The sequence below is a fragment of the Ochlerotatus camptorhynchus genome, unplaced genomic scaffold (genome assembly GCF_037179485.1).
Source record: "Ochlerotatus camptorhynchus isolate MF236.1 unplaced genomic scaffold, CSIRO-AGI_Acam_v1.1 ptg000131l, whole genome shotgun sequence".
NCBI classification, from domain to species: domain Eukaryota; kingdom Metazoa; phylum Arthropoda; class Insecta; order Diptera; family Culicidae; genus Ochlerotatus; species Ochlerotatus camptorhynchus.
The window spans coordinates 1,936,383-1,959,963 of record NW_027040621.1 but is presented as its reverse complement, the minus strand read 5'-3'; the positions used below and the strand labels follow the sequence as shown (position 1 = coordinate 1,959,963).

Below are 23,581 nucleotides of genomic sequence, written 5' to 3'. Positions count from 1 at the left end.
TTGAAATGGCTTTGTTGCAGATTCCAAAGGTGTGGCTCTTCTTCGGTTGTCGAACGAAGAAAGTTGATCTCTACCGTGATGAAAAGGAGGAGATGCTTCGGAGCGGGATTCTGGACAGAGTTTTCCTGGCACTCTCTCGGGAAGAAAACGTTCCAAAGGTAAGCACTCTTGGCCCAAATGTATACGCTATAATCTCAGCACACCTCCCTCCTCTTCCAGACCTACGTCCAGGACCTGGCCCTCAAGGAGTCCGATTCAATAATCGATCTGATTTGGAACGAGAAGGCACATATTTATGTGTGTGGCGATGTCACGATGGCAGAGCACGTGTACCAGACGCTGAGGCGCATTCTTGCCACCAAGCTGAACAAAACCGAATCCGAGATGGAGAAATACATGCTGTCACTGCGGGTAAGTCGTGTCGATCAATCGTCCATCATCAACTCACCCAACCCAGTCTAGTTGGAATTTTCAATTAAAATTTAAACACAAACACGTGTATCTGTACGCGAGGAGGGTTTACGTTTTGCTGCGGCCGCCGCTCTTGTTGTTATCGTGCTCGTAAATAAAAAAAAGCGGTGCAGTGTGTCGAATCGAAGCATCATATCGATTCGATTTACGAGTTCCGACAGGGCCTAGTGATGACGGTGTATTGATTAATGGGAGCACGTCAGTCGGAAGTAACGTGACAATTGTCCGGCAATTATGAACCGGCGTCGCTGCCCAAGCTACGGTCACGTGCAAAGAGCAAGATGGTTGTGCATATGTCCTTGCGTCGAACGGCGGCAGAGGCAGGGGTGGCTGGTTCTGAGGGCAGGGGATGATGACGAAAACGCAAGAGCGAAGGTGTCATCAAGTAATTTTATGCGTTCGATTGTGTTCCATTCATACGCGTTGAAGAAACGCTAATCAGAGGTGGATGCGGTGGTTTTGAACTGATGTGCTGGAATGTAGATTTGAAGATGTGATGCCAAGCTGCTTTAATTCAGGTTTCGAAGCAATTGGTTTTTAACTGCGCTTTATGCTCTTGGATTAAACCCATGATATTCTGCTCACTAAGCAAAAACAATCCCTCCAGGCTCATCGAGCATCTGAAAATCACAACACTCCACGATAAAGTATGATTAAGTTTTTGCTTGGTATGTAATGAACAACAGAAATAAGCGATAATTCATATAGTTTCAGTGGTTGATGACTAATTTTAAATATACGAATGGCACTGCCTACGGCGACTAAAAGCTGACTAAAAGTAAATTGGTACGCCCCTCGCGCGCCACTAGCACGCCTCTAGTGTTGGGAATCGAAAATCTTTGACAGTGGTTTGTTTACACTTCTATAGAGAACACCTTGTGCAAGTTTGATCAAAGTAGTCGATCGCGTTCAGAAATAACGTCAAATGGAACTCGAAAGAAGAAAAAACATTGTGCACAAACACCTGGAAAATCCGGAGTGGTCCGGTTCCAAGCTGGCTAAAGTGCAGAAGATGCCGAACACAACAGTTTGCCTAGTGCTCAAAACCTACAAGGAAACCCTGAGTGTGGAAAGGAATCAGCGGACCTACGAAAAAAGTGGAACCAGGGCTCGTCAGCTGCGCAGCAAGGTGTTAAGGTGCGTTAAAGTCAACCCCGGTCTTTCGATCCGAGATGTGGCCAGAAGGTACAACGCCAACTTTCAAGCGGTACGGAACATCCTTACCAGAGAATGATACAAGTCGTATAAAACCAGTACACATCCGAACCGGCACATGAAGCAGAATCCCGTGGCAAAAAAAGCGTGCAAGGCTCATGTTTTGACGAAACACAAGGGCTGCACTTTGATCGATGACGAAACATACGTCAAACTCGATTTTAAGCAGCTTCCCGTTCAAAAGTTTTACATCGCGACTGGACGTGGCGATGTGCCGGGAAGATCCAAATTCGTGTTTGCCGACAAGTTCGCGAAGAAGCCCACGATTTGGCAAGCGATTTGCAGTTGTGGCCTGGAAACAGAACCATTCGTCACATCCTGGACGATGACATCCCAAGTTTACATCGAAGAATGCCTGAAAAAGCGTGTATTGCTGTTCATCCGCAAGCATAGGGGCAAAGTCATCTTTTGGCCCGATTTGGCCAGCTGCCACTACTCCAAGGTGGTTCTGAAGTAGTATGCTGCCAACAAGATCGATTTTGTCCTCAAGCTAATGAATTCTCCGAATTACCCGGAATTTCGACCAATCGTAAAATACTGGGCAATTTAGCAACTTCGACGAAGCGGCGGGGCAGTCAAAGAAATCCAGCAAATGCGGGCAAAATGAAAGAAATGGGCTGATTCCGTGTCCGTTTCCACTGTGAGGGCGTTGATGGGCTCCATCAAGAGGAAGGTTCGAGATTTCGTTCGAACTGGAGAAATGTAACCATCTGATGCTGTAACTTTGTAATTCTAATAAAAGTACTGTAAAGCAACCATTAATAGACTTTTTAAACTGATTGAATCACGAATTGCAGGTCTTTTTGTGCGTACCAATTTCCTTTCAGTTAGCCTTTATGATGGCAAATCCGGAGAGATTTGAGATTTGGGCGTAATTGCTTTTGTAAACAAACACGGTAATTGCTGATTTCTTTTGAATTGAAGCTCAATCTGATAAACAAACTACACCAAATGATAGAGGAATCATTCCTCTACCTCATAGTGTTATTAGTTTTCGATATTTAGCTGTTATTCGCGAGAAATCGGCGATTGACGTGTTTGTTTACAAATGCAATTACGCCCAAATCTCAAATCACTCCGGAAATACGACGGCGCCTACGACTCGAAAACAGCGAACTTGAAACTTACCATTTGTCTAGGATATAACACATTTGTCCGGCACCTCCTGGTTCTTCATGTCCGCTATCGTTTTTGAGAATTGTTCCGAAAATAATCGTACACTGGACTTCCATCGAGCCGACTATGTTGCGATTAGAGCTGCTATTTCCGGTATCGATTGGCGACCTTTAGAATTAGCTGGATGTGTTGATGATGCCGTTGAATATTTCAGTCAAATGATTTGGGATATCATGGCTGAATTTGTACCTATTGCCCGCCCTGCACCAAAGCCACCGTGGTCTAACGGTCACTTACGTCAACTGAAACGGTATAGGGCTAAACCGCTACGAAGATACTGCCAAAATCGTTCGTACATTACGAAGCAGGAGTTCAACCGCACAAGTAACGACTATAGATTATGCAACAGATTCCTGTAACGACGATATGTCTTCCGTACGCAATCATTTCTTTGCAGAAGTCCAAAGCGTTTCTGGCCGTTTGTCTTGGTGAGCAAACCGCTGAATCTGAACCGGAGAAATGCCGCCTTTTTGCTCAACATTTCATGAGTTCGTTCAATGAATCTTCGGCCTCACCAAATCAAGTCACGATTGCTATAAGCGATTCTCCAACAAATGCATTTGAGCTCCATCCGTTTCACACATCAGTGAACATACCGTCAATCTAGCTCTTCAAAGGTTGAAACTCACGTTTGCTGTCGGGCCAGACGGCATTTCTGCGTCCATTCTGAAGCTGTGTTCGGAGTCGTTGCTCACTCCTTTGGTGAAGTTATTTAATCTGTCACTACAGGAGAGTAAATTTCCTGAGGCGTGGAAAATTTCGTATTTGTTCCCCGTCCACAAGAAAGCTCCTTATCCTGGTCCGACATCCTTCAGGATTGCACCTGCATCACAATGTTACGCCAATTCACTCGGTCAGTGGCTGCTTGTCTCCAATTTCTTGACCGTCCCACACTTCCAAGATCCTGCTCCACTTGTGTAACCACCTTGATCGCTGTGCTTCTCTTCATCTTGTACCGGCCGGACCTAACACAATTTTTGCGGGATTGTTGTCCGGCATTCTTAAAACGTGTCCCGCCCATCTTACCCGTCCAGCTTTCGCAACTCTCTGGATACAAGGTTCGCCATAGAGTTGCGCCAGCTCGTGGTTCATCCTTCGCCTCTATACACCGTTCTCACATACCCCGCCAAAGATGGTCCTAAGCACTCGTCGTTCAAAAACACCCAGTGCTTGCAGGTCCTCCTCGAGCATCGTCCACGTCTTGTGCCCGTAGAGAACTACCGATCTTATCAGCGTCTTGTACATGGTTCATTTAGTACGGAGGTGAAGTTTACCCGACCCCAGGGTCTTGTGGAGTCCGTAGTAAGCACGACTTCCGGCAATAATACACCGACGAATTTCTCTGCCTCAGTTGTTATCCGACGTCACCAATGATCCGAGGTACACAAATTCATCCACCACCTAGAACTCATCTCCGTCGATTGTTACGCTTCTGCCTATGCGAGCCCTATCCCGCTCGGTTCATCCAGCTAACAGATACTTTGTCTTCGACGTATTCACCATTAATCCAACCTTCTCTGCTTCACGTTTCAACCTGGTGTACTGCTCCGCCACGGCCTGAAACGTTCTTCCGACAATGTCCACGTCGTCAGCGAAGCAGATGAACTGGCTGGACTTATTGAAGATCGTGCCCCGCATGTTAAAGCCCGCACGTTTCATAACACCTTCTAGCGCAATGTTGAACAGGAGACAGGAAAGACCATCGCCTTGTCGAAGTCCTTTGCGAGTTTCAAACGAGTCCGATAACGCACCCGATATCTTCACGGAGCACTGTACACCATCCATCGTAGCCCTCATTAGTCTGGTCAGCTTTCCGGGAAAATTGTTCTCGTCCATAATCTTCCATAGCTCTTCACGGTCAATAGTATCATAAGCGGCCTTGCAATCTATGAATAGGTGGTGCGTAGGAACTTGATATTCATGACACTTTTGCAGGATCTGCCGCAACGTAAAGATTTGGTGCGTGATCTGGGAAAGCACTTTGCAGGCCGCGTTAAGAATAGTGATCGCTCGATAGTTCTCAAATTCTAGTTTGTCGCCTTTTTTATATACTGGGCATGATACCCGATCTTCCCTATGGTTACTCGTACCACAGCCGGCACCGCGGGGAGGTAGGGATAGGAGTTACTGGACAAGAGGCTAAGGACCGCTAGTGGGGTCTATTTTATACCTGCAGATATGCGAAGTATCAATGGTACGCATTGTCCAGCCGTTTACCAGGCCACAAGAAAGATGATAAAAGGAATTACAGAGGCATCACATCACTATCTGTTGCTATTTGTTGCTGCAAAGTATTCGAGATCATCATCAATAAGGCGCTCTGCAGCTCTTGTAAAAACTACATCTCCACGGATCTTCTACCCAAAACGGTTAGTTACAACCAATTTGACCGAATTCGTGTCGCTCTGCGTTCGGACAATGGACTCTGGCGGACAAATCGACGCGGTTTACACTGATCTCAAGGCTGCATTTTACCGAGTAGACCTCAACATTCTTTTGAGCAAGCTTGAGAAACCCGGAGTGTCTGGATCCTTCATCTCGTGGTTCATATCTTACCTTACGAACCGTTCGCTTTGCGTTAAGATTGGAGCTTCTCGTTCTGAAGTGTTAACGACCGTTTCCGGCGTTCCCCAAGGAAGTAATCTGGGATCCTTTCTGTTTTCGCTTTTCGTCAACGAGCTTTCGTGCTTACTGTCTCCTGGGTGCCAGCTATTCTACGCTAACGATGTCAAAATGTCTGTGGTTATCAATTGCATAGCTGTTTGTGAGAAATTGCAGCTGATTGTGGATCTTATGCAGAGTTGGTGCTCTTGTAATTTCTTGACGCTCAGCATCAACAAGTGCAACGTGATATCATTTCACCGAAAACTAAACCCGATAATATTTGATTATTCCATTTCCGGGCAAACGTTAGAGAGGATTAGCCAGGTCAAAGATTTGGAACTGTAACACTCGACTGTGAATTGACTTTCAAACCGCACTAAAGGGGGATACGGTCAAAATTTGGTCAAGGGAAAACGCGTGTAAATCGGTGAAATCGTTTATTTAAAAAATCAAATTAAATTTCTTTTTCAAGTTCAATTAGTATAAAATTCAGGAAAAATATTCAGTTAGGCTTCCGCTTTTCCAAATCCGAATTTCCGGGCCTTGCGCTTGACCCCTGCCATCAGATTTTGTACAGCCACCTTGTCCACCTTCTTCGCCGCAGAAAGCCAGTTTGCCTTGAACTGCTGCTCGCCCTTAGCAGTTTTTTTGGTCTTCTTTAGGTTCCGCTTGACAATAGCCCAGTATTTCTCAATTGGGCGGAGCTCTGGCGTGGTGGGAGGGTTCTTGTCTTTGGGAACCACCTGCACGTTGTTGGCGGCGTACCACTCCATGGCCTTTTTACCGTAATGGCAAGATGCCAAATCCGGCCAAAACAGTACGGAACAACCGTGTTTCTTCAGGAAAGGCAGCAGACGTTTATTCAAACACTCTTCCACGTAAATTTCTTGGTTGACAGTCCCGGAAGCTATGAAAATGCTGCTTTTCAAGCCACAGGTACAGATGGCTTGCCAAACCAGATATTTCTTTGCGAACTTTGACAGTTTCATGTGCTTGAAAACATCTGCTACCTTTCCCCTTCCTTTTGCCGTATAAAACTTCTGTCCCGGAAGCTGCTTGTAGTCGGCTTTGACGTAGGTTTCGTCGTCCATTACCACGCAGTCAAACTTCGTCAGCATCGTCGTGTACAGCCTCCGGGATCGCGCTTTGGCCGTCGTATTTTGTTTATCATCGCGATTTGGAGTCACTACCTTCTTGTAAGTCGATAGTCCGGCTCGTTTTTTGGCTCGATGCACGGTTGTAGACGATACACCCAGCTTATTTGCGGCATCTCGGAGAGAGAGGTTAGGGTTTCGCTTGAAACTACCGGCAACTCTCTTTGTCGTCTCAGCGGCTTCCGGTTTTCGATTTCCCCCCGATCCAGACTTCCTGGCTGTCGACAAACGTTCCCCAAACACTTTAATTACATTTGTAACGGTTGATTTGGCAACTTTTAGCGATTTTGCCAACTTTGCGTGCGAGTAGCTCGGATTTTCACGATGCGCGAGCAAAATTTTGATACGCTGCTCTTCTTGCTTGGACGGCATTTTGACAACTGAAGAGTGAATTCCAAAATCAAAATAGGAGCAAAATTCTACACACACACACCTTCAAAATGAGGGGTGTTCAGGTTTTTTAAATGCAAAATTGAAAGAAATACGTCAAGTTGATATTTACCAAATTTTGACCGTATCACCCTTTACAATGACATCCTGACTAAAGCTAACAGGCAGCTTGGCTTTATGTTCAAAATATCTGCTTTACCAGCGGGCGCTGTATTGTTTGTTAGTTCGTTAGTCAATTTTAAAGTATTGTGCTGTCATCTGGTGCCCATACCAAGCATGCTAGATAGCCAGATTTGAGAGTGTACAGAGAAAGTTTGTTCGCTACGCGCTTCGTCATCTGCCTTGGCGTGACACGGCTAACTTGTCTTACGTGGATCGCTGTCGTCTGCTTGGAATTGACACCTTGGAACAAAGAAGACGGAACGTTCAAGCTGTATTTACTGCTAAGATCATTACCAGCGAGATTGATTCCCACGAATTACTTCGGCAGCTTTTCTTTTACGCACCTGATAGAGTGATTAGACAGCGTAATTTTGTACATCTCGCAGCTCGTTATCGGCAATATGGGTTGAATGAACCTATCCGAGCCGTCGCTAATGCGATTAATGACGTCTATGCATTGTTTGACTTTAATGTGCCGTTTACTTTTTTTATTAGAAGACTGTCCTGAATTAGAACGTATCCTGTTTTTTGTTTTAATTATAGTTTTTAATTCATAATGACAACCATACCTCAGATGAATCATTGGAAAAATAAATAAATAAATAAATCTGCCATTCTCCTAGACATGATTATAGAGAGGGGTCACGAGGTCAAATCTTATCCTCGGATTAGTCGCGAATGACCTAAAATGTGTTAAAGTGGCTTTTTTTTGCTTTATTAGAGAGATTTTCAGCCCTTGGGCTGGTTCATCTCTTAAAAAAACTACACGGGACAGCCCTATGGAGTTGTACCATAGAGGTAACTCTAAGACCAGAAGGTCCCGAAGAAACGTGATTAACTTTTTGGCTCAGCTCTGGTACTCCCTTCGGTCCCAAGCTAATCGATTCACCCCTCGAAGCATAGAAAAATCCACTAACCCCTCATTTTATCTGTCAAACTTTCATAGCAAATCAAAATAAACATAGTGTAGTACTAGAATTTCGACTAGAATGGGGTACGTTAATCGTTTGCTTGGGACTAATAGGCTAGTCAAGTATTGAGCCAATTTAAAATCGTTAGTTTCGTATTGATTGTTGGTTGTACACAATGGTGACGTAGGACTACGTGATCTTATATCAGGCTTAACATATGATAACGGCACAAAAGCCTTTTTAAACACACTTTTTAAGGCCATTCAAACGCGAACCGAAGTACGCTCACGCAAACCAACAACATCATCGGATAGGGGCAAATAACACCTTTCTGAAAGTGGTATTGGTTTGCGTGGGCGTACTTTAGTTCGCGTGTAAAGGGCCTTAGTAAGTTTGTTTACAAATGCTTTTGTGCCGTTATCAAATGTTATGCCTGATTTGTTAACTGCAGCAGGAGCTCGTGTTTTGTATAGGAATAGGAATTTGAGCGGGGTTCTCTCTGTTTACACTCTTTAGTATGACGCACTTGACATAGATGGCCCACAGCGACTCACGAAGAGCCACTCCCAAGTAACATTGGAAGCTTTATAGAGGTTTTATAGCATTCTACAAGTCTAAATCATGGTCTACAGAACCCTCATAAAACCAAAATTGTTGCATGGGCTGATTCCGATCAATAACTGTGCGGCTTCTTCCTCTTTCTGTGGATGGTCATGAGGGCTGCAGCTTGCTGTGTGTGTCGTGTTGAATTTACTGCTGCTGAATATAGTGCTGCTGTTTCTGCTGCTGGTGGTGGTACGTCACCTCCAAAATTCGTTACAAGAATGACTTCAACGAGCTAAGGTACTTCATATTTATACCTGCTAACCTATCAAAATTCTCTAACCAATGAGATTCCGTTTACATACGGACGCTTCACGCTCACTCGATTCTACTCATTATTTATTCAACACTAACTCTATCTACTACAGTGTGCAGGCATTCTTTCATTGTGTACTGGAAAACACCACCCCTCACCACGCGGTGAGTGAATAAACACCGTTTGGTGAGACTAGATGGAATTCAACTTTGAAATCTGTGTTAGGGAAATAGCTTTTCGCAGGCAATCAGTGATAATTTTCAAAGCAACAGTTGCACATTCATGAGATTTTCAATAGTAACATTTAAAAAAAATAAAGTCTTCAATTTAACAGATGTGTAGAAATATATCTGATCGATTGGTGATAAAATTATTGAAATTAGTTCAGGGGCAGCTGAGTTATTAACGTTCAAAATCTTTCATTTTTTGTTACATGTTCCATTTTCCGTTTTCACAAAGTGTACCCCCATATAGAAATCAAAAACGTAGTGGTGGGGTGGGGACTTCAGTCGGGAGTCCCCCTAATTACAGAGCTAATAGGAAGGGGAGGTGAGGTTTCAGAAGAGAACCCCGAGGATACGGAGTTAGGGGATGGGCGGGAGCTCCAGAAGGGAGTCCCCATAATGATGATGATGATGATGATGGTCCCACCTCTTACCCCTACAAAGGTTTGAGCTGGACGAGTTATCTTTAAGATAATTAAATATTAACATTTTAACCAGGTTTGCAAACAAAATCGAGCTGGTTACAATTACAGATATAAATGTCCTGTTAAATATGCTATAGGCATCAACCAAAAACATTCAAAGGTGTAACTAGTTATCAAAAGTCCAAGTATAGTCCTCGACAATACTTCCATTTACACGTGACCTGGGATTTACACGTTTAAGCTTCCGCAGTGCCAGGACTATATCCAAGGAAACGACTTCCAGCCAACCCTTTACTAATTCAAGGCTTTTGCCACAATTTCCACGTATTAGTCATTTATACCTGTATTCCGCGCGCGAGGCTCACATAATAACAGAGTTTTAATATTTCAGAGATGGGAATTTTCCTTTAATGCTACCGATGTTACTGTCCTTTTGAATAATTGTGGTCAAGTGTCCTGTTCCTTTGTAGTCGCTGTGTTTAATTTTAGTGCCGTCATTCGTCCATTTCCGTGTCCTTGTATGTGCTTTGCTTGGTTCGATATCTTCGTTCATCCGTGTCCGAGTCAGTATTTGTTGCCGAGGTATAGGTTTTGGTCCGGATCATTGTCCGTTGTCGTTGCTTGGGTGTTCATAGATCAAATTTGGTTAATCAGACCTGCCTCCTGAAGGAAGCAGAAAAGTGCAGCGATACTCGATGGGTCATCCCTCAGGGTATCCCTGATGCTGCCTGAGATCCCGTAAAGGGACCGGGCCCGTGGTACTGGGGGCATTCACATAAGAAATGCTCCACTGTAAGTGGAACATTGCACGTATCGCACTGTCGTCTGAATCCGCCTCCGCCTCCCATGTTGTGGGAGACTTTAGTATGGCCGGTTCTCAACCGGGATAGAATGACTTGAGACGGTGTTCAGGTGGATCCTCCCATTCCTGGCATCCCTACCGGATAAATAAGTCTCGAGATCGCATCCATTCGTTAGTCCAGCAGTTCCATATAGTGATTGTGATCCACCGCTTTATGTCCTGGGCCGGGACCTTTCTGGTGTAAAAGTTAGACTGTCTTCCGGATGCCGCCAGGTGGTCAACTTTCTCCTTATCTCTGATCCCACAGTGTCCGGGGACCCAGACAAAGGTTGTTTCCTTAGGAGCGAACTGCTGGATACCCTGGATCCAGGGGTGTTTAGCTGTTTCAGACTGAAGAGGTGCTAAAACACTGGCAGAATCGGAGAATATGACGATCGGTTTATTGGAGGGCAGGGTGGCAGCTACGAGAATGACGGCTGCTTCAGCAGTGAAAACGCTGCATCAGTCTTGTAGTCGGTGAAAGGTGCACAGCGCCGGATCGTAAATTCCAATACCAACTCTACCGCCACTTCTGGATCCGTTGGTGTTTCGTACTTGATGATTGTTGTATTTGGTTCGATGTAATTTGGCTACTGTTCTCACTAGCGCAGGGGAGTTGGTTCCCGCCCGGAAGCTGTTCGATCGATGGACAGACCGGATGAGTTCCAACCATTGGCTCCACACCAGTGAACCCTGGCTACAGGGGGGAGCTCCAGGTTTGCGGTATTATTCAGGAGATCGTTCGCCTCCATGAGGAGGGACTCTCTGTCACTTGTCTTTGTAGTCTTTTCTGCAAAGCCAATCGCTTTCTTGCAAACAGATGCAACTATGTACTTTTCAAAAGGTAGCCTTCCACTCTCCACGCAGGCTGCCAACCTGGGGGTGGATGGGAGGAGACCTGATGTGGTCCTAATGGCCTGATAATACACTGGAGCCAGTTTAGAAATCAACCTATCAGCAGCCAGGCAAGTCAATTCTAAGCCGCAGGTCAGTCTGGAATCAACTACCGCTTTTGCTACACGCATACGAATAGCCCAACTAACATTTTCAGCTTTGTAAGCCAACTTTTCCAGCGTTGTGCTGTAAAGTAGCTGAAAAGAAGCTGCAGATACAGCTACAAGCAAAAGCTAGCAAAATAGTTTTGGTTAGCGTTTACTCAACTTTCTCACAACCATTATTCAATTTGTCAGTCGCACTGAATAACATCAGCCAATAAACGCTAATGACACTTCTATACACACACTACCCAACTTTCAACTTGTAGCTGCAAAACAAAGCTAACAAAGTGAATATATTACTCATTTGATGGCTTCTCCACAACCAACCACTCTTGCTGAATAACATAAACATCAAAAGTGCTTTTTCAACAACTAAACAACCTGTACTCAGCTTATAAACTGTGTTAGAGCGAATTCGGAACCATTTTCACAGTCAACTAGGTTTATTTTTAGACGTGTGCAGTTTTACAGCTTTTACTCTGCTCTTTTATAACTAGTCGAGAAAATTGATTCATGTGTACTATTATAAAGCCTCTACTCAGCGATTTTGTTGTAGAAGGGAATGTTGATTTGTTTACATAAGTTCAAAGTGTTGGCGTAGCACAGTTGGTAGTGTCAAGGTTTGCCAATGAGGTCGTCTCGAGTTCGATTCTAGGTTCCGGTACAGGGTAAATAATTTGGTGATGATTTGTAACTAATTTCGATTAATTTGATTCACAGCAAAATAAACTCAATAAATTCCTTCATAAAAAAGCGTAAACAGTATTTAACTCGGCTTCAAGAGAAAACTGTGTAGTGATTATTGGATAACCGGGAAAAGGTTGAATAAGCGCCTTTCAAGTTCACACACAACTAAACAGCAGGATAACAGCTGTATAGAAGCGTTAATGGAAATGCAATAAGAGCTTCTCCCGACCGTTCCAACAGCCATAAGTAGCTGACTAAGTTCGCCAGATTTGTTTGTATAGAGATTGTGTAAAGGTTTCCTCATATCGTATAACGTTTGAATACAGCTTGAGACTGTATAAATGAAATGAGTAAAGCGTTTACATTGTGAAATGAAAATTGTTAGTTGGGAGCACGGTTGTTCATTAAGTGTCTTTTGGCCAGTGTTAGGAGTAAATCAATCCTTGTCTGGCAGCTCTTTTTCACCTCATTAAAGTGGTCGACAAAGTTTAGCGGCCTATCGAGTCGTAGGCCAAGGATGCGGATAGACCTCTTGAAGGGCATGATTCTTTCATCAATGGTGATTGAAGAGCGGAGTACATGGTGGTTCATCGGACAGATGTGAGTATAAGCACATTTTTTTTACCGAAAGGTGGAATCCAGCGGATCCTTTATTTAACGTCGGTCTCTGTTCCGCAATCTAGTGCCAATCACCGACGGACATCGATTGCCATCCATTGACGGCAATCGAATGTGCAGGAAGGCAGCTTCCACACCTGCGTAGGATATCGCACCCATTTTCAACACACACGGGCCGGGACCAACGGCTTTACTTCCCTTCCCAAGGAAGACGTGACCAGAGATTTTTATGCCTCAGAAAAATCCCACCGACCTCGACTGGGATTGAACCCAGACCCATTGGGTGAGAAAGCAGTCACGCTTACCACTACACCACCGGTGGCGGCTATCCAGCGGATTTAGTCAACCGTAAGACAGCGTTCGTGACTGCTTTTAATTTTCTGCGGATAGCCTTCACGGTGCTGCCAACTACTACCAAGACGATGTCGTCTGCATACACAAACATGTATATTTCCTTGGGAGGATTGTTGAAAACTCCGTTCATCCGTATTAAAAACAGCGTGACTGCAATCACAGAGCCTTGTGGGACGCCAGTCTCCTCCGGGAAACCTCTGGATCTATGGTTGCCAATACATACTTGACAAGTACGATGTTGGAGAAAATACTTCAGAAAATGGATAATGTGACCGGACAGACTCCATTCCGCAAGTTGGACAAGGATGTCAGGCGTCCATTTCCGATTGTATGCCTTGGCGATGTCTAAAGTGGCTAGCACCACCTGCTGGTCGGCATCCCTCGCGTCCCGAAGTACCTGATTAAGTGTGGCGAAATAGGTCCCAGTGCTCCAGCACCTTGCTGACACAGCATGTCAAAGAGATTGGTCTGAAATCCTTTGGCTCGCGACTCGCAGCTCCCTACTTACACACTTATAAATACATAATTTTACACGTGACGGAATCCATCTTTGACAAAAAGGATGAGACGTAAACAAACATGTCATGTAAAATTAAGTGCTCCGAGACTGAAAATTTCGTTATTCTTCTGAGAATTCCATGAAAATTCGCGTCATAATAGAAATATTCTCGACTCTCCTGGCCTATCTCAGTCAATGCTTACCGACAACGCTTTCATGAATACCGAATTATTAAAACACAGTGTTCTTCACCTGATTGAACAACGAAGACGCCACGCAGCTCGTCTGAGCCTAGTACCGTAGGGCATTCGCACCGATCGCACCACCAGGCGACGCCTGATAAGAACGCTTTGCAAGCATAAAGTAGCAACAGGCGGGAGATCGCACGCGCGGAGTTTTCCACCATGCACACAAGACTCTCAACGTGATCGCTTCGGGGGTTGATTCACAGTCTCCCTTCACCTCCTTTCCATTTCACATGGTTGAATCTTCCCCCCCATCTTCCCTAGATGTACCTAGTGTCGACAAAACAATCAGTTCTCGATCGCAGTCACGTATGGAATTTCAAGTTTAATTACCGAAAGCGATCCGATTCACGGGCGATTGGCGGCGGCGGTGGCAGCAGGGCCCGTTGACCGACGGCGTCTGTTGGGATTCGAATTTGTTTATGCATTAAAATGAAGGAAAGAGCAACAATAGCAAACCTTAACAAATATCGTTTACGGATATGCCGTTCAGCGGAACACAATCGATCGTTACACCGATAAATTGGTTTTATGGCTTTCCGACATCATGTACCGCCGGGGTAGGGGGTCGTCCTTAGATTTATTCTAGTGATTCTTCCACTCCTGAGTTGGGTGTTGGGGGATCTGGTTGAGGAAGGCATACTAAACAGCGAAACCGTAAGCTAATAAAAGGTCGTTGATGTTACATCAGCTGATGGGAAGGCTGGCAATCTGGCAGAGGTATTACTTTAACAATTGTCTTATCCTCTCCCACAGGACGAGAATCGCTACCACGAAGACATTTTCGGAATCACCCTGCGTACGGCGGAAGTGCACAACAAGTCACGTGCAACCGCTCGGATCCGGATGGCATCCTCCAATACCAGTTCGTACTAGAAGTACGATCACCCCAGCGCCAGAGACAAAACAAACGAACAAAGGAAGAACAGCGATGGATTGATATGAAGATTTTTAAACATTTACGCATAGCATATATGTATATCTTATATCCTTTGAATAGTGGTTACAAAACCAACCGTGGTGATGGTTGAATTGTTTTATTTTAACCAGTTGAGTTTATAAACACCAATTATAAATTGGATTCGCTTGTTTGAGGTTAAATGGAATCGATCCAGCTGTATTGTCATTATTCAAATATTGTTATAAATGTTCATGGCCTATTTCTCTTCTTCCTCAAATCTCTTTTTCAAATAATTGTTAATCGATTTTTCCTAGCAGCACTCTCACCACAAATCTTGTTACTCTCAAGCTGAACAAACAGTCAACAATCTCCACCAACAGCACCAAATGAAGGCAACTATTGTAGGGCACCTTTTGTATAATATATATAATATATCAAATGTTGATAGTATAGGATGAAATTTGAAAACTTCTATGCAATGCTTGTACAGGACTAAGAGAAAAAGGCACAAATGATGAAACGAAGTGATTGCGGGCGATTGTGATACCGTTGAAAGTATAATAGGGATAAGCTAACATGCAAGGGAATAGGTAATTGCAGTTTATGTATTCAATTCATTCAATTTTAAATTGACATCTGAGATTCTCTTGAAATGTTGCAGTTTTGAAAATATTTTAAATTTATGTTAAACTTTGATGGTTCTTTTTCATTGAATCTTTAAATAAAAAAAAAATAAGTTCAAAAAGTCGTAAAGTTAAAAAAGTTTTTGTTTATAATTTTTTGATGAACATTTGGGTCTTTTTTTTAATGTTGTGGTGACCGACTTTATTTTTACCGACCATTTTTATTATTTATTAATTTTTTATTAGTTTTCTGAATGCAGACCTCAGCCACACTCGAATTTTTCTAGCTCGCATTTTCAATATCTCTCACGCACATCTCTAACAAAACTCTTAACAACCCGTTTCTTGTCGGCACACAATTACAATCTCATCCCATTATCTTAGGTCCTTATTCGCATACACACAAACGTGCTTATTCGTGCGCTTGCCGATCAATTTTAGTCGGAACACAATTAGAACATTGTCCCTCAACGAATACCGTTCGCTCTCAAAAGCATTCAACACACACACATTTAATTGATTTATGTTTATACACCTTTATACAAGATAGGGGAAATGCAGGTAATGTCGGCCTAAGTGTCCCTAATTTGGGCCCATACATAAATTCAGCAATCGACTAAATTTTCAATAGCAACCAAAAATATCCATAAGTAACGTCCCAATAACGCGTTCATCTAGATAAAATTGATAAATAGCAGATTTTTAGCAATGGGCCCAATCTTAGATCCATAGGCCAACATTAGAGACATTTCGCCTATATTGGTTTCCATCACTCAGCTTTCATTCGACATTCATAACAACTTTGTGACCGATTGTGCTGGTCATAGAGCAAGCTGCGATTGTTTTTAAAATACCCATCCCAGCAACCCGGTATTTCTGACACAGTATTTGAATTAAGGGTACTAATGGGGTCTGATTATCTGCCTCTATCTGTTGAGCCCACGCTAGAATCTACATTTCGTATTTAGATCTATAAGTGAATTGCTAGTCTGAATTCCTCTGGGATATTCAATTAGAGGATGTTCCTGAATATACAGTCAAACAACAGGTAGCAGTGCTCATATTTTATTTACGACAATCCAATGCCTACGAGATTCTGCCGAAGGTGTGCCGAATCTAATTTCGGCACAATGTGCTGAGTGACTTACCCCATGATATATTCGCAGTAAACTGCCGCCTGCTGCTGTCTGCGCGAGACAGTCACGTTGTGTGGGGGTTCACTCAGCATAGAGTTCTCCAGATGCACAAAAGTGTGCGTGAGACCACGCGCTACCTTTTTAAGTGATATCGCGATACCTTTTTGGTGCTTCTTCTTCTTCATTTTTATATATGGATGTTTGATTTTAGTGTACGTGAGATTGCGCTTTGAGATCTCTATGGAGGAAAGCTGATATCATGCGCAAAGAATCTTCAATTTGGATGAAACTTTGCACAAGCGTAATTTTTCACAAGGGCGTATTTGTTTTGGCACACAATTTATTCAAACAATCCTATTTGGAAAACTTCGGGTGTAGAGCAAAACCGTCTACACGGGAAAAAAATCCGATCTCCGAAATGAAAAAAATTACTCATGATTTCATATTGATAATATTTATGATATCATGAGCAACTTTTGCGTAACGTAGCAAACATCCCAAAATCATGAATCATCCGAGTTGAAATCATGATCTAAATTTATGGGTTTAACTTTTAACCAAAAAATGTAAAAATAATAAAATAAAGCATCAGAATGGATTCGAACCAACAACCTTGAGATCGTTAAACCCATTTTTTGACCACTAGACTATCAGTACTTGTAAAAGATGGAAGACAAAAGGCGTATAAGACATACCTATGTAGTGCGGTTTATGAACACGGTTTGCCAAGTACGTGTAACGCTTGTAGCGGTCTTGATTCCACTGCATTATGACACCATGAATTTCCATGACGAAATCATGAATCATTGTTACGATTTCATGGGATGGCAAGTTTTTTTCATTTCATGATTTTTGATTCATGAAAATGGAATCGGATTTGTTTCCGTGTAGGAAAAAAAAATGATTAGGTAAAATTTCAGTCAATTAATGAAACTGGTCTTAGAGTTCTGCGGTTTTTTTAGAAAGCACATAAAGAACGACTCGTTAAAATTAATGTGGACTTCTGACCGGAAAATGGAGCCGGGGGTTACGGAGTTAACTTTCGGAAAATACCGAACAACAGTGAAAGTGGTCAATTAATAAAACTAGGCCTTGAGCTCTGAGGTTATTTCGAGAGCACTTTTAGAAGACTCATAAGAATGAATTTGGGCTTGTGATCGAAAAATTGACCCATGGGGCTACATGATGACCTTCTGAAAGATCAGGAGCAGCTGTAAAAGTGGTAACTTTATAAAATTAGTCCTAAAAGCACTTTTAGAAGACTAATTATATGCATTCGGACTTGTGACCGGAACCTGGGTAATCAGGAACATTAGTAAAAGTGGTCAATTCATTCACTTGGTCCTAGATCTCAGCCGTTTTTTTAAGTACTCCTAGAAGACTCATTAGAATAAATTCGGTCTTGTGACTGAAAAATGGTCCCTGGGCTTTTGGGAAATCCAGAATAACCGTAAATTGTTCCTACAGCTCTTCGGGTTTTTCGAAAGCACTTATAGAAGACGTGATATAATGAATTCAGACTTGTGACCAGAAAGTGAACACTGGAGGCCACGGGGTGTGGAAGGTCACATTAGGAACAATCTTTAAAGTGTTCAATTCATAAAATAGGTTCTCAATATCTGCAGTTTTTTTTTCCAAAGGACTTCTAGAAGACTCATTAGAATTAAGTTGGACTTGCTACTGGAAAATGGACCCTGAGGGATAATTTTTCAGACGGTCCAAACCAACCGAAAAAGTGATCAATTCATAAAAGAACTCAGCGTTTTCTTAGAAAGCACATATACAGGGCTCAATACAAAGAATTCTGACTTGTGACCAGAAAAAGAACCCTAGGGATCATTTGGTGAACTTTCGGAAGATGTCAACTTCCGGTATTTGGGAAAAGTGTAAAATACTCCTAAATATAGGCATCTCCGGCAAATACAAATACTCAGGCTTGCCTTAACTCCTCGAACTCAGATTATGCCGTATAGATGCTCATTCATCGTGAGCTAGTTCATCCCTCACATATAAAGAGCAATCGTGTCAAATCCAAAGAGCATAAAAGAGCTCGAGCTCAGATTGACGCTCAAGATGGACTTCCACAAACACGCATCACGATGAGGGATGCGGGGTTCGTTCTTGAGTGAGGCGTGATTTACATCGGCTCTGCTCACCAAACAACATTTTGAACTTCGGGAACTCGGTGAAACCGTAAATATAGAGCTTCGTTATGCATTCGGAGAGAGCACGCACGGCCTATGATTTATGCACGCTTCTTCCATTCAATATTATGATACACAACAATACATACAATGGACTATAGGATCATTCCCAGAGAACGTAACATTTTGAGGGATTGATGTGTTTTTTTTTTAACTCGGGGACCACTTTTTGGGTTACTCAAACTCAGTCACAAAAGCTTTGATCGTTTTTTTTTCCGCTAAGTGCTTTATGAGATTATGAGTGAATAAACGAAATTATATTTCTGACTTAGAATGTACGAGGGAAAAACTAGTAAAAGCACTAATTACTCCGTTTATGGATTATCCCTTGGTGATGTCTTCGTATTCTCCTGTGGCCTTTTAACTTGGGGGGGGGGGGGAGAACGTGCTGTCAAATCAGCCTACTGATCATTCTTGTATGAAACTGGTTCCAAACGTAAACAAACGCTGTAGGTTTCTTATGGCTTGTTTACGTTTGGAGCCAGTTATGCGAGGTAGGCGACGATTATTCGTATTATCGTATTTGACAGCCACCTCCCCCCACACAGTAGCTCGGAAATCTTTTTGGACCAACAATTGAAATAGGCAGAACAACCAAACGTAAGCAATGGCTTTAAACACAAACTTCTTGAGAATCAAAACACTACCACGTAAACTAAAATTTCCATTTGATAAAGGAAGCTTACTCTATCAGATGATGGCGTTAGATTGTTTGGATGTGCTTTGATTTTCGAAAAATTTATGTTTAAAGCCATTGTTTACATTTTGTTGTCCCGCCTATTTCAATTGATGGTCTAGCGTTGTTTAAATCAGGTGGAGTCTGAATCGATTAATTCATAATTTTCCTGTGGAAAACGAAGCCGCCTCACAAGATTTGAATGCTGTAGTTGAGGTCGAGGCCATCGAGGGTGAAGTGAACCATTCTATGACTGAGAGGCAAATTTTAAACATAAGATAGAATTGGTGTCGAAGTTTCTAGTTTCTAGTTCTTGTTTTAGTATTGGTGATCAGTGCTGTACATTCTCAAAATCGGAACCCCACTGTATCAACTTCACCCCGACGGATCCCCACACAGCTCACCCTTAATCGCACCCCAAAATAAGCAGGGATTTAGATGCCCTGCCCGAAGATCTTTTTTTTTTATTTTCATTTGTTTGCAATCCGATTTATTTTGCTTTACCCTGGACTCAAATACTAAAATAATTTCAAAATATGTTTATTTTGTTCGCATAGTTGTCAAACCAAACAAAAACAAATACGTTTATTTTCAACACAAATATATAGAATGGAATATAGACAGTTATCCTATGAATACAAATCCGGAGAACTTTGAGATTTGGGCGTAGTTGTTTTTGTAAACAAACATGTCAATCGCTGATTTCTCGCGAATAAAAGAACAATCTCGTGAACAAACTATACCAAATTATAGGGGAACCATTCATCTACCTGTTTGTGTTGTCAGTTTTTTGATTGAGCTTAGGATTGAGCTTTAATTCGCGAGAAATCGTCAAATGAAGTGTTTGTTTTCAAAAGCAATTACGCCCTAATCTCGAAGTTCTCCGGAATTGCCACTTTGGCCTTACGGAATGTATGCATATGTTCCATGTTTTTTTTTTTCATTTCTTGGTTGTGCACTTCTTTCTCGAATACAATACAAAATCACTCATTCATGCACACTGGGAGAAGCCATCAAGAGCCAAGCTCTCTACGAATACATCACGAAGCTCCAAGTTTACTGGTTTGCGCGAGCGCATCAAGAAGTTAAAATTTCTGCTCGGCAGGCAGAGTCGATGTACACCCGAGAACGAGCTCCGCATCCCTCACAAAGATGCGGGTTAGCAAGAGCCCAGCTTGAGCATCAAGTATAGCTCCGTGAGAGCAAAATATTTCATCATCAAAATATGATGGAGCTAAGCTTATTGATGACTCTTGATGGAGCTTTTGGCAAGCCTGCAAATACTCCACAATCCGGGCATTTCAGAGAGGCCGGAAATCAATCATTGACGCCCTTTGGAGATCGAAGACTCCGTTAATGGCTATCAACTGAATTGGTCTATCCGCATAATTGTCTACTTTATTTCTATCCGAATAATCCGGAAGGTTACTCAGTGGCCTCTTGTTTCATTTTCCGGTCACAAATCCGAATTAATTCTATGAGTCTTAGAGTCTTAGAGCCATTTCTCCTACATAGTAAACATAGTCACATAATCTATACCTATTTTCGTCTTCTGCTGTTATAGGCTTGAAAACCCAAAACTTGAAAACTTTATAAAAATATAACTCAAAAACGAAGAAAACACATCGGTGATTTTTTGATATGCTGTGTAAACAATTTAAAATTTTCAAGGTAAAATATAAAAAACACATTGCAGAGGTCCACAAACTATTAAAACCATAAAAAAAACAATACAATAAATGTTTTTCAATGCACAACCACAATTTTTTTTAACATCATTATGTATTTCGTAGAAAGTATTTTTAATTAACTTTCATTTCATATTTTGATCTTTGAAATCGACTCAGTGGATCAAAAGTTATGTATTTTTTTAAAGTATTTAAAAAAAATCTATTTTTTGACCACCCTAATATGGAAATGGTCACCTTAATGACAAAATAAAAAATACTGGTCTAATATTTTGCGATAAAGAACAAAACTACAATTTTTTACGAATTACTGAGAACTACTATCACCGACGAACCGACGTGACAGCTCATACAAGCTACTTTCAAATTCGTGCCCAAGACGCCATATTTAAAATATGTTAAACACTACTGACTTCTACTCATCCGATCGCGTCATACCATGAGCAAGGACACAAACCCACATATAATCTATATTGCCTTGGTTTGCGTCTCACCTCGTTTGACAGATCTGATCGCTCGTTTGACAATTCGAATTGTGGACAAACGTTGTACGTTTTGCTATGGTATGGCTTATATTTATTTAAAAAAAAAACCCTATTTGGGTCGGTGAGCCAGTAGTGGAGGTGCTAAGACAATTTATTCATTATAGAATAAATAAACGATGTACATATAGTTTTTAAAAGCCAATTTGTAGCTTCCACCACTATTTTCTTTAAAAAATATAACATTGTGATTTAATTGAATACGTTTTTCTAAAATACGTCCTCCATCAAAAGGAACACTGTTCCAGTAGTTGTGGTAGTTGCACCGACAAACCGACATGACACTCAATCCTGACTTATGTCCGAAAATTGTAAACGGTCGATTTAAATGTGCAGTGATCCGAACTGTCAAAACCGTAGGATTTTTTTTATCTAGATAAAAATAATTTGTCCAGAATAGATCAGACACGAACCATTTCGTAACTTTTGCATGCGTGTTCATGGCTTAGCTAAATATTTCCCACGAACACAGAGCCAGATGTCAGTACTGTGCTTTGGCAATAAATTTTATATTTGTCGGTGGTAGTTACTTACAACTGTAGGTACAAAAGAGTCAACATCTTAAGGAAAATTAATTGTTTTCCGTCATTTTTGGGATAATGTCTAAGTTTGAAATCTACAAATCTCCTTTATTTTAGGAGAACTACCGATGAAAATTACCTTATCCGGTTTTCCCACATTACTTCGGCACAATATCTATAACGCAAATATACACGCAAACCAAAAATGTATGACATTATATGTTAGTTGTTTTTCCTATCATCCTTCACAGCGAATACCGCAATGAATGATATAAGTTGACCATGCAGACGTTGTTATTTTTTTTTATCTTTTTTTTATTATTTTGTGTTTTGTGTACGTTTTTGACTATACCAACAAGCTTTTTATTTATAACATTGTAGAACGACGCACACACTTGCCACGATTCTCTCCAATTCCCGTTCAGCAAAAAAGCATACGAAGTCGAGTATGAGAGGAAATTAGCGCATCTTATTTGCTTTTCGCCAATCCATATTCCGAAGCATGGAGAGAGCAGTGAAGAAAGCACAGGACTGATAATCGCAACGTTCGTGGACATGATACATTTCACTCACTAATACACTACACATTTTTCTGTCTCGATTTTCTTGCGGTCCAATGCACCTCGGTATATCGCATCCTTCGTGCATGCGGTCTCCACTAGCATCGTGCGATGATGGATCCCACATAATTGTAAGCGAATCTTAGACACTTAGTTTTTTTCTACCAAGCTCGGCTGTGCAAATCTCGGCAAAAATAAGTTTCTTAGATGAGCCGTGCTATGATTTATTGAAAAATGTCGAATGCATCATTTTGAAAAATTAGCCGGGAGTCAAAATGGCTGAATTCCGATACAAACTTGGTTCATTGCTTTTAGCGAACCAATAGACTAATAACCCGAGCAAAGTCGGTTAACAAAATGAAAGCAAATCTATATTAAAGTTTGCAGTTCCTATCATAATGAAAACTCATTTTGATTTCAATTGTCATGACATTAGTCTGATATCATATTGTGCTTTCATTATGCAGTTAAGACTTTTTAAATGAAAGCAACTATACTTGAAGTTCTGCTGTTAACGTCTTGTTTAAACTTTAATTTAAGTTCATCTGTCGTTGAACTAACGCTTTTAGTTCTAACACATTTTAGATCATTCGTTATTTGCACGGAGTGAGATTTGAGCTCAAGTCTTTCAACGTGAGAAGCATGGATGCTTACGATTTACGCCAGGCCAGTATTCAGTTAAACATTATGAATGTAAAATCAGAAATCAAATTGATTTCATTAAAAGCACGATTAGTTTTCCGTTTGATTCAACAGTGTAAAAGTATGCTCTCATTTTTGCTGTGTTAACCGTTAAGTCACCCAAAATGAGATCAACTGGAGTATTCAAAATAAGTTACATCATAACAGCAAATTTTGATTTCAAATTGATCTCCAGCTTTGCTCGGGAACTGCTCA

At 41.8% G+C, this 23,581-nt stretch overlaps 1 protein-coding gene across 3 annotated transcripts in view; it reads left to right on the top strand.

Annotated features, from left to right (window-relative positions):
- Window positions 1–15,363, top strand: part of Nos (Nitric oxide synthase) — a 288,786-nt gene extending 273,423 nt beyond the window's left edge. For all 3 annotated transcript variants that reach the window (XM_065220708.1, XM_065220709.1, XM_065220707.1), the window contains 3 exons: window positions 21–158; window positions 220–411; window positions 14,590–15,363. In XM_065220708.1, the coding sequence (XP_065076780.1) occupies window positions 21–158; window positions 220–411; window positions 14,590–14,709 (450 nt within the window). In that variant the 3' untranslated portion in view covers window positions 14,710–15,363. The remainder of the gene's footprint in view (window positions 1–20; window positions 159–219; window positions 412–14,589) is intronic.
- Window positions 15,364–23,581: the final 8,218 nt, after the last annotated feature.